Source organism: Hyalella azteca, unplaced genomic scaffold, assembly GCF_000764305.2.
Source record: "Hyalella azteca isolate HAZT.00-mixed unplaced genomic scaffold, Hazt_2.0.2 contig8602, whole genome shotgun sequence".
NCBI classification, from domain to species: Eukaryota; Metazoa; Arthropoda; class Malacostraca; order Amphipoda; family Hyalellidae; genus Hyalella; species Hyalella azteca.
Genome location: NW_025938691.1, coordinates 310 through 12,081, shown reverse-complemented (window position 1 = coordinate 12,081; position 11,772 = coordinate 310). Strand labels below are relative to the sequence as shown.

The window sequence follows — 11,772 nt, the reverse complement described above, 5'->3', positions numbered from 1 at the left end:
ACCTTCAGAATTGAGACATATCACAACAAGAGAAGGGGGAGACTGTGCAAGGTCCCCCCATTACGTAACAGATCCGCAGTCAGATTTCAATCCCTGCGGGAAGGATCACTTTCCGTGGCAGGGCCAAAGCTGTTCAATGTCCTACCAAAGGATCTAAGAGGGGTAGTTCACTCTAGAGACCTTCAAGAGACAACTGGACATTTTCCTGGGCGCAATCCCAGATCAACCTTCCCTGCAACACTACCAGCGGTGAGAAGCAAGCAACAGCATCGTGCATCAGGTGGCCCAAATGAGGGCAGATGAATGATAATCAGAGGCAGCAATCCATTGTGGCCTGGGACTGCTATGTCCCAAACAAGTACCAAGATTCCCCATCTACAAAGAAAGAGTAGGACTTCAGAGTACTGTTAGTAATGGATGAGTACACTTTGCATGCATCAAACATTTTAAAATTGAGTTTTATTTAAAGTGTCCTGAATTACCCCATTCCAAGGGGTAATTCGGAACGCTTTTATTTTGCGTTAGGCAACTTAGGAATAGCATTTGGAATTTTTTTGAAGATGCCATACGATAGCCCTCGCAAAGAGCTTTAAAATGAGCAAAAATTTGTTTATGAAATGTTTTTTGGTAAGAAGTTACTAATGAAAAATGCTCAAATCCGTCCCTTACTACTTAGTTTGATGGTATATGTAATCTTGGAGATATATTCCTGCTCGTAGGAGCATTTACATTTTAGGATAACATTATAGACAGTAGCCAAACAATGCTTGTATTCTATGAGGTTAACTTGTGTTGGCATCTTTCCAGAGCTCTCCAAGCATGTTGCCTGCTTCTGATTGCCTCTTCACAAGCTTTATCCCACCAGGGAGATGTCAGACGACATGATTGCTTTCCAGTGGTTTGAGGGATGCAGGCAGATGCAGCATCAATAATTTGAGAGGTCACATCTCCTGTCAAATCTTCAACTGATGTTGGTTGCAGCAGGATCAAGGAAGCAACACCTCTGGGGAAGTACTTCAAATTTTCACTGGTTATCTTCCCCCAGGGAACTGGTAGCAATGAAAGAACATGAAGAGGAATTGTTGAAGATGCTGATATTGGATACGTAGTGGTCACTACCAACATCTCTAAGGGGATTTGAATGAAAATATGGAGCAACATCTGATATCAACATAAACATATCCTAGCAACTGCCCCTCCCTGTCTGTCTGTCTATATATGTATGAAGGGAAAGTCTACTTCATTCAGTAGAATTGAGGATGTTATTAGGATAATTGCTCAAGAGATTGCCCTGTAAAATCTGATTGGCTGCAATTAGGGGATAGAAGCAAAAAATGGGCAGTAAAATCCCCAGTTAGCTGGTACAGAGGGTTAAGCTGATTAGTGTGTGATTGATCCAGATTCCAGTCTGGATCAATCTAGATTCTAGTCTGGCTTGATCCAGATTCTGGTCTGGATTGATCCAAGCTAGAATCTAGATTGATCCAGACTAGAATCTTGAAATTTCATGAAGTTTGTGGTAATCTTATACAATTATTTTGCAGAAGTAAAATCAACCATAGCTATATAACAATAGTTTTGACTTGTGGGCAATATAAAGGAAATCTAGTTGAAATAATCAGACTAAATTTCTATAATGTCTAATGCAGCTGTATTTCATAGCACTTCTTCTGACCTTGAAGCAGATGCTGCTCTGAATAAAATCTTAAATTCGGTTCATGGATCAGTACCACAACTGTTAGATACAATTTTTGCATTTTTAGCAAAAACCAAACCGTAAGTTAGTTATCTTGCTTGTTAAATGTTATTTGATGATATTTCATGAATATATTTTTGAATCATCCATCAAATTAGGTTTACTAATTAAAGGCCTTATTGATCTATAGTGTGATACGCATATATTAAATTCTCACAATAGGTTGGACTGATCACAGTGCTTCTTGTTATCTCCCTGGAATTGGACTGATTGAAGTATTATTTTGTAAAAACTTTTAAGCCAGAAATAGATGTCCTTTGAGTTAAATTGATATTTCTTAAATGAAATAAAATTTGTATTACAGGGACATATTTTCTTCAGATGGGATTTCTCTGGAACACCTTGTAAGCCAATCTCTCCATAAATGGAGAAGCAAGGTCCTTCAGGAGCAGAAAGCAACTGCCCTTCCACATGGATTAGCTGCTGGTGCAAGCACTAAGATACCAGAAACAATTACTGATATTCCTACTGAACAAATAACTACATCAAAAGGGGAGAAAAATGGTATTCCTCAAAATAATGATCAACCCCTGGAATTTCACTGTACAACATCAAAGTCATTGATTCAAATACCAAGTGGAGGGTGAGTTCCAGTTTTGTATGAATTAAAATTTAATACATGCATATATGATGTCTATTCTACCTAAGTTGAGTTTACAAGACTAAGCTTATGTGATACTCCTCCAAATTATTTGATTCCTGAAAAATAAGTTTCATTTAAATGAAGCATCAAGCAATGTCTGTTGAATTTAACTTGAAAAAATCTCCATTCTTGCATTGTCACAGTAAGTTGATGATATTGTGCATCTTTTTTTATGTAGTTTTGGAGTAGCACTACGGTACTTTGCATTTAACATTTTCTTTCTTTTCAGATCAGAATTTCATTGCAGCAATGTTGCTGCTGAAGAAATTGTTACTTCAACTAATGTACCAGGTAATATTGCAGGGTAAACAAAACTTAATTAATTTTTGGTCTCTGACATGTATTTTTAATCTATAATGTCAAGCAGTCAGCTGATGGGATTTGAATGCATGTATGGCTAATGTCTTATGTCAAACTATTTTCAGATTGCAATCAGGAGTCTGCCAAATCACCATACTCTTGGAGTCAGACAATGGAAGACCTCGACATCAAAGTGACTGTACCTTCACATGTAGTTAAGGGTAAACAGGTCTGTAAATACTTATATAATTAAACTGAAGCAACGGTGACTATCTAATCTACATGTTATCCCTAGGTTACTTTTCTAGGTTCTTTTTCATATCCTGAATTTTTCATCATAATTTTACTCACCTGAATAAAATTTGGATATTGTTAATTTTTAATTTTACTTTATTTTTCAACGTGTTAATTTTTACCCTATTGTTATTGCAGGTTATTGTTGCCATTAAAGACTCCAGTATATACGTTGCTCTGAAAGCCACTCCTGAGACGATCTTGTTGCACGGCGCGCTGCGGATGCCTGTGGACAGCAGCGAGAGTTTATGGGACCTCACGCCAGGCTGCTTCATCACTGTGAGCCATAGGGGTTAAAATACTTATCACTTTTTACATCATCTTGAATTCCGCATGACTTGGGGCCATTTTATATTAATGTAATATATCAAATACCATTAAAAATTAATGTCACTCTTGAAGCAAAGCAGCAATTAAAATTGACGCTACTAATGGACTATTGACCGGTGACTTCAATTTTTGAAAAGAATATCTCCCTGGAAATGGTGTGTCTAAGACAAAATTGAATATGATGCACCTGAATATATTAAAATTTTGGTTCGATTTTCAGTTACACCTGACGAAACGGGAAGCTCTGTGGTGGCGAGACAGCGCCCTCGTTGGAGTGATGGGAACAATAGAAGGCGCTACCACGCCTGAGCGCGACTTCGGCTCGATGCCTGTTGATGAGCAAGCTGACATCAGAAGAATCGTCTTCGATGCCGAACAGAAAGCAGCTGGCAAACCTGTTTCGGATACTCTAGTAAGTTTTTACCTTCAGGTGCCTCTTACTATCCCGTTTGATGAAATACCGTTTCTTTTAAGTCATTAACGTCTGCTAATTTGCAGACGATGCATGCAATATTTGCGTTTGTGTTACATATTAAGGTTTGTCATTACTTATTCCTCTAATTTTGGACAAGTGCAAATTAATCAAACGTCTTGCTTTACATCGAATTGGAGAGCTCACATTACGTAACATTTTTCAGAAAATGGAGAGCTTACTACGAAATGCTTGGGACGCTCCTGGATCTCCTTTCAAAGGCCAACCGTTTGATCTGAGTCAAGTCAACATCGTGCCGCAAGGACCCTCCTGAATTGCAGGCTGTAGATATTACGTTAAACATCATGAATATTATCTTATTATTATTATTATCTCATTATTATTATTATCTCATTATCATGAATATTTTTAGACCAACTTCGATTTAGGGATATAAAATTGCCACGCGCTTGTCGACGTAATTCACTTCACCATCTTAATTCACACTGAGCAAAAAAAAATTGTATTGTGAGATGCCTTGCCCACATTATTTTAAATTTTATTCATATCAAGCAGGATAAAAGTAATGAAACAAATGGTACATTTCTCTTTTGATTTGCAACACAGAGAAGGCAACATCAAGTTAGTTTTCACTTAACGCGTCATTACTCAATTATGATTTGAAGCTGGTAGTGCAAACACTTCTGAGATTCATTTTGAAGTAGTCAAGTTCAAATGCTTTACGCATATATTTATGCACAGACAAAATTAGTATAAGATGATGCCAGCCATATGTATAAGTTAGTAAGATGTTCAGAAAATATTATATCTGAGACTCGTACTCCTACTGATAATGACGGTGATGTAACTTGATAAATGCAGCAAACGTGGATGGCTGAAAATGAAAAAAGGTTGTGAATTCAACATACAAGTGCTATATGGTGATATGCAGACAACATTCATGCTAGAGTACGAGAAATAATATTCTACATATCGTTTGTGAACCTCGATTGTACGAATTATAGTTGAAACTTCCCAACCTTTCATCAGGTAGGAAGGTCGCATCTGGGAAATGACTGAAGAATTCCTAAAATTACAAGATTCTTTGGCATCATTTAACCTGCCATTAGCACGAGCTGCTGACGAATAAACCATTAAAATTTTCAAAGCTTTATATGATATATACTTTTTAAATCATTCTTGTTGCACCTACAACTTCCTCCTTGAGATCCTCTATGAACGGGATTAAACTTTATGTAATCAAGTTGTTTTCCAACATCAACAGCAAAATAGGAACGCTAACCAAAGCATGATTTTTATAAGGAAGCTTATTACCAAACTCAACATATCTAGATAAATGGGAGTTTTCATCAGGTTTTACGAGTTGAGTTGAGATTTAGATACATTTAATTATTCATTTCCCAGGCGCTTCATGCCTCAACTGACCCTTAGTGCTACCGTGTAATGGAATGTTCCTTCCGAGCAAACGCGAGTGAAGAACCTTGGCTATTCTTAGTTTACAATTCATCGTTAATCATCATATTCTTACTTAAAATTGCTAAGTAACATTTTAGAAATATTTTGAATTAAATTGGGAACCGTTTCTTAGTCAATAAGATAGGACAACAAATGTTCTATATACTAAATTGATGCTATACTGAGGATAGTGCAAATTGTTTGACGCAGGACTTTGAACACATAAGATTTAGAACTATTAGAACTGACGTCAACATACGATGCGAATATTGTTTGAGAGCGACCATCCGAGGTCATTCTGCTATCGTACGAACACAATGGCAGGAATATTCCGATTCTCAAAAGCAAAGAAAATTATGAACTTGCATCACATTTGAGACAAGCAACAATTTAATGGCTAAATCTACCTAGATTCCAAATCAGATTACATCTTGAAGTATTCACCAAGGCAAAGCCTACAACTTTCAACATATTCAAGTAGCGCTCATGGCCATAGAATTAAACTTAAAGGGAGAGGTCTCATCATCGCACATTATGCATCTAGCAATGACATTGGTTATAGCAGGAAGAGACCGTAATATATAGAAAATTTTACACCACTAATATTTGGGATTTCAAGCTGACAGGAAAAATTGCCACAAAAAAGCGGTGTAATCTTTGCATAAAGAAATAGTAAAAGTGTACTATTAATATTTCTGAGCATTAGGCGGCAGGCAGAATATTCAACATCAAATAATATTCTGAATTGTTTGCTGAATCATGCAAAGTTCAGCAGCTGATACACTTATTGTGACAATTTTCTACTCGTCAGTTGAGGCTAATCTAGAACAAGTGACAAAAGTTGTCAATATTTTAGCATCATAATGTCTTCGGCAATTCAAAACTTGCAATTTTACTTGTGTTTAAGTCCTGAAAGTATTGAATGCTTATAATTTATAGAAAAAAAATTTCAGCCAATTGAATGCAAGTACCGAAGAGATTTATTAGCATACCAGTATCAGGTGACGTAGCATTGTAGCAATAATCATTAGGATGCCAACAAGTTTGGTGATGGTCATATTGGGCAACTCTATCATAAATATCTCTCCAAAATACAACCTACAACTTGTCTCTACTATATTATACTTAAACTTGAACACTGAACAATTCACACAAGTTTTCTTTTCTCTCTGCATACAAGGAAACGTTAATTTTGGTCTAGCCACCATCCATCACAATCAATTTGATAAGTTAATGATTATTAAATTTATTTAATATCATTGAAAGCGTAGAGCATTCACTCAGCAGCCACAGAGGCAGGGTCACTAGGTGACGGCAGAGTGGAGTGCGTGGCTGCCGCGATTTCATTCACTAGATGAGAGTCGTCGCCGTGCAGCATCTGCGTTAGCAGGTCATGTAGGGGCTGGAAGACGCGGCGGTAGCCACGGTGCGTCAGGTGCAGGTAGTCGAACATATCGCGGTGGCTTATGGTGCCGTCGGCTTGCAATAAATCTCGGCCCAAGTCCACCATCTGTAAGATAATTTGAACCAGTTTGTGGTAAAATAAATTAGGAGGGCATCACTTGCAAAGAAATAAATCTCACGACGTCTTGAAAAAAGTCTACCAAAGATGATTTAAAATAATATCTGTAGATCCAACCACATACAACAAACATTTTAGCTAAAATCTCTGTAAACTGTACACTTGAGATAACTGTATAGCTGAAAATGTTGATAGTGATGGAAATTAAAGGATTGCAATGTAAATTCAAGTAAGGATAATTGACTCACCTGTATCCTTTCAATCTTTTTACTTTCTTCACCCAAAATCTCATTGATTTTTCTATGTTTTTCTCTTATTGGGTTCTCCTTTTCACCCCTTGGAAGCAATGCCTGAGGTAAAAAGAAAAAAATCATGGGAGTCAGGAATTCTTAATCAATTGACAAGGAAAAGGTTGTGGAAGTAGCTCCAGATTAACTGAGATGTGGTTCCTTCTTAGAAAGATTTTTGTCAAGAATGATTTTATATATCCAAGATTAAAACTAAAAAATAAGACAAGACCGAAATTATCACCTAAATTCAGAATGAATTTTTAAGAAACTCACCAGGAGCACGATGTCTGCCTGTGGCTGCTTCTCATTCAAAAGCTTGCACACTTCCATGATACCTTCAGCTACTTGTTCTGCACTGTGACTATGGTTGTTGGTGCCCACCATTACTACAATAACCTGCATAAAACAGAAAATGCTTCAGTCAGACTTGCTATGTTAATGTATGAATAAAAAAATCCAAATTCTAGGCTCAGCAGCAAATAATTTTACAAAACTATTTATTGATAAGTGATTGCTATTGATCTTCCTAGACACCAGTGTGTTATTGGGTACAGGTGATTAATACAAATTTGTATCATGAAAGTAATAAATTGAAAAATCATTTGTGACAAGTAATATAATGCTTGACAAAGCAGACTATTACCTTTGGTTGTATGCACTCAAGCTCTCCATTATGGAGTCGCCAGAGAACATGCTGAGTTTGGTCCCCTCCCACAGAGAGATTCATTGAGTGCAGGGGAGCAAACCAGTTCTCCCAGAGTTCAGTTATTTGTAAATTAGCTAACATGGAGTCTCCAACAAGCACAACATCAGGCTCCAGATCATGTGCTTGGGACACAAAGTGCTGATGCTGTAAAGAGAAGATAACTTTCACACAAACAAAATTAGGGTGAGATCACATTTATGAAAAAGTCAAAATATGGGCTTGTACAAGTTTGGATAGGCAGGATGCATCTTAACTAACATTATTCAGTTTGACATTGGAAGATTTCCTGATGAGCAAAAAAATTGCATTACCAACATACCAGGCTCAGGCTGGTGCCCTAACTCTCTAAGACCTCAATCGGTTGACAATGTCCAAAATTATCTGATGTGATTGTATCAACTGGTAAATTATGTTGCATAAAAACCAATACAGTGGAACCCTGCCATATGAACATCCTCCCTTACAACTAAACCAGCTTAAAAACTGTCAGATACGGAAAAATGTGCTCCACTAAAGCGCTGACATAGAAAAAGAACCACTTCAATTTGGGTTATAAAAACCCACTAAAGTATTTTATGTTACATGTATAAACAAAAAAGACACCTTTGCTTTGCTGCTATGTGTAAAACCAAGGTTGGAATTTTCTTACTTATTATTGAAATCTTGCAGTTCTCCAGTGATTACTTCTCTGATTGATTTGATAAATTACAGAGACACTCCATACTCTTTTGAGGAATTTTCCCATGCAAAATGAGCTTCCTGAAAACTGGTTCATGCAGTTTGCATTTGATTTATAACCTCTCCCTAAAAAAATAGACTATAAAGGCTAAATAATAACAAAGTTTAAAAGTGTAACTCACCATACTGAGCCATCGCCCATCTCCTTGGACATCTTCTACAGGAGTAGGCACAATGGCAGGATTACTTCCCATTTTCAGTATTCAGATGAATATGGTTATCTAATCTCAAAAAGTCACCTTGATACAAATAATTCTGAAAAATGAGTCTTTTTCTGGAGGACAAAAACTAAGAAAGACAGGATGAGTAATTCAATGACGAGATTAATTACAGCATTATAACTCTCTATTCTTTTCAGGCACCTGATGGGCACTGACAACCAAGTACTGGTACCAATACTAACCATTTAATACCCATAAATACTGTACGGTCAATCGGTCACTTTTCTAATATGCCAAGGTGCAGAAAGTGGGTAAATGTCTGAAGAACTTCAGCAATGCATCAGCAGCAAAATTTACACCTTTAGAAGATCTTGCCAACACATTTGGAGTGAAATTATTGCATTTTAGATATTTGCAAATTGTTGGCAACACTATTTGTGGAACAGGAGAGATACCAGTGGCTGCATCATTTTCAAAATTTATGGTTTCCTGTTGGTCGTATGAGGCTGCAAAGCAAGATTCACAATTTGGTAATTTTGTTACCACATTTTTCTTGACTTCGTTTCGTGTGTGTCTGTCATAAAAAAATTCAGACCTTAATTTAGAGCACTTCTAAACATCCTAGTAAGCTGAAATTTGGCATGCATGTTTATGCTGCCTAACAATTCAAGATTTTATCATCAGAAATAATAATTTAAAAATTTTTTTTAAATGTTTAAAAAATATTAAAAGAAACACTAAAAATTCACGGTTTGAAATTGAGTTTTTTTTTCGAACATCCACAATTGCCAACCCTGGAAATTGATTTGAATTGATAAAATTGCTAACTAAAAAGTAGAAAATAAATAAATATAAAAAATATTTTTAAAAAACACATTTTTCTGGTTTTTATAAAACTAAAAATAGTGAAATAAAATGAATAAAAAAAATCTTAAAAACCACGTTTTCTTAACGGACAAAAAAGAAAAACATTCACTCTTACATAACATTACCGTCAACCGGGGCTACTCGGGACACGCGGGGCTACTCGGGACAGGCCTTTGACACGGCGTAAAACTGTTGTAGTAGCGAAACTAATTGGAATATTGCAAAACTAAAAATAGTGGCGTAAACGTAACTATTTTTCCTATCTATCTAGTATAAAGGAAGTTGAAATATACTACATTTACTTGCTTTGAAAAATTCCTGAAAAAAATGGTGAAAAACTATGTTTTGTAAAGTTACAACTGCTAAGGTATGTAGCAAAAAAAATATTCGCCATATTAAAAAATTTTACTTACATAAAAGTTGCACCCAGGTGTCGGCTTGAAAACGTAATTGACAGAATTTGCCCATCTAATTCCAAAAAGAAATGGCAGCCATTTCCGCATGGCGGGGCTACTCGGGACACCCACACGGGGCTATTCGGGACACCCCCAAAAACGCATTAAGGGTAGAACCTCAGTTAGCAAAGGCTTCAATTACGAAAAAAAATTGATTAAAAACAAAGAATATTGATCACATTTTCCTTGCTCAGCGAAAAAAATTTCACTTATCGAAAAATTAGTGCATTCAGCCATTCACTAGCCATAGACCCAAAGTTTCCCAATCTTTATTGAATGGTGGCAGAAATCAGGTAAGTTATAGTATAAAAACAATTCTGTTTTTCTAGTACATAAAGGAAAGAAGTAAAGAACAAAAGTAAAATAAAGTCCAGTTTTCTAGTACATGCAAAATTTAATCATATACTAAATATTACCTACATACATATTGTTTGGTTTCTAAACTTTAGTCTAAAGTCTTCAGTTGGACAGTTGTATTTCTTTACGTGCATGGAATACCGTCAAACGGAGTAAAGAGGGACGGTTTTGAGCGTTTTTTTGTTAATAACTTCTTACCATGAAACATTTCAGAAACAAGTTTAGGCTCATTTTAGAGCTGTTTGCAAGGGCTAACGAATATCATCTTCCAAAAAATTCCATATGCTATTTGTAAGGTGCTGGACACAATATAAAAGGCTCCTGAAATAATCTTGAAATGGGGTAAAAAGGGACACTTGAAATAAAAACACAAATTTCAAACATTTGAAGCATGCAGAGTGTCGGGAACGTAATGTATTCCTGACATTGACATTCAGGTTTGTACTATTTGCCAAAGGAATTCCTTTGTTAGAAGGAACGAATCTCAAGCCATGTGGATTGTTGCCTTCTACTATTCAGTTTTGTAATTAATTTCCAACCGAATTGTGATGTATGAATAATGAATAATTATTCATAACATTGCCGACTCTTAGAACCTGAGTCAACACGTTAGAAATCTAGTCAATGTGATGCAGATATTTGTTCGTGTGTGATAGCGTTGTCGCGCATTCATTTTTAAACAACTTTAGGAGCACGGCGCAAATTGATGCAATGATAATATAAATTCCGGCGCACCTGGCACATCTTCCTGACCGTGGTCACGTGGTGTGTGTGTGGGATGCTACCTATAAAATAATTTCCCAGTCAGAAGGATCAAAAGTTGCAGAAAAAAAGGCCAAAAAGTATCAACATTTTATGAAGGATGCTCTGGAAAACCATTTTTATGTGCTGGTCATGTTTCAGTTCAAACCATCATCACTAAGCAACACTAATTTGTGGGTATTTTCCTCATAGCAAGGTCAAGTGTCAACTGTCAACTTTGACACATTTTTTGATGATCTCATTGGGTGGCATGCACCATCTCTCTTTGGATCTCAACATTTTCCCACTAGATGCGAAAGAAATAACTATTGGAAACTTTCGATATTATATTATAGCTAATGCAGTGCAGAAATGTCTTACGTGTGAAGTAGATGGCCCAGACCTAGTGATTTGGCAGTAGTTTGACTCGCAAATGTATGACGTCACTCACGTCAGTCACGTCACTATTTCAACCATCAACGAATGCATGGAACTAAAACAAAGCTTAATATAAAGGAAAAACTAGAGAAGTGTCAGAATTACCCACGATGTCAGAATATACCGCGTTTACCCTACGTTTTATTTGGTACTTAAATAAATTGGTAAAACTCATTTTCTTTTATTTCAAACAGCAAACTTTTATTTAATGATACTAACACAAATATGCTATATATTTCAATAAAACTAATTTTATGGGCTCTTAGCCTATCCATATTTGTGATCA

At 36.2% G+C, this 11,772-nt stretch overlaps 2 protein-coding genes across 2 annotated transcripts; one reads left to right on the top strand and one right to left on the bottom strand.

The window, feature by feature from the left end:
• The first annotated feature begins 1,536 nt into the window (after window positions 1-1,536).
• Window positions 1,537-4,999, top strand: LOC108673933 (nudC domain-containing protein 3). The gene is made up of 7 exons (XM_018161821.2): window positions 1,537-1,776; window positions 2,061-2,339; window positions 2,629-2,690; window positions 2,825-2,928; window positions 3,132-3,272; window positions 3,544-3,735; window positions 3,962-4,999. The coding sequence occupies exons 1-7, from the start codon at window positions 1,637-1,639 to the stop codon at window positions 4,067-4,069; spliced, it is 1,026 nt and encodes a 341-aa protein (XP_018017310.1). The 5' UTR covers window positions 1,537-1,636; the 3' UTR covers window positions 4,070-4,999.
• A 936-nt stretch (window positions 5,000-5,935) lies between these two features.
• LOC108673934 (platelet-activating factor acetylhydrolase IB subunit alpha2-like) lies at window positions 5,936-8,791 on the bottom strand. Its single transcript, XM_018161822.2, has 5 exons — window positions 8,590-8,791; window positions 7,667-7,873; window positions 7,297-7,419; window positions 6,982-7,083; window positions 5,936-6,721 (listed from the first exon to the last, which is right to left on the bottom strand). Exons 1-5 carry the CDS (start codon window positions 8,659-8,661, stop codon window positions 6,488-6,490), a joined length of 738 nt encoding a protein of 245 aa, XP_018017311.1. The 5' UTR covers window positions 8,662-8,791; the 3' UTR covers window positions 5,936-6,487.
• Between the last annotated feature and the right edge of the window lie 2,981 nt (window positions 8,792-11,772).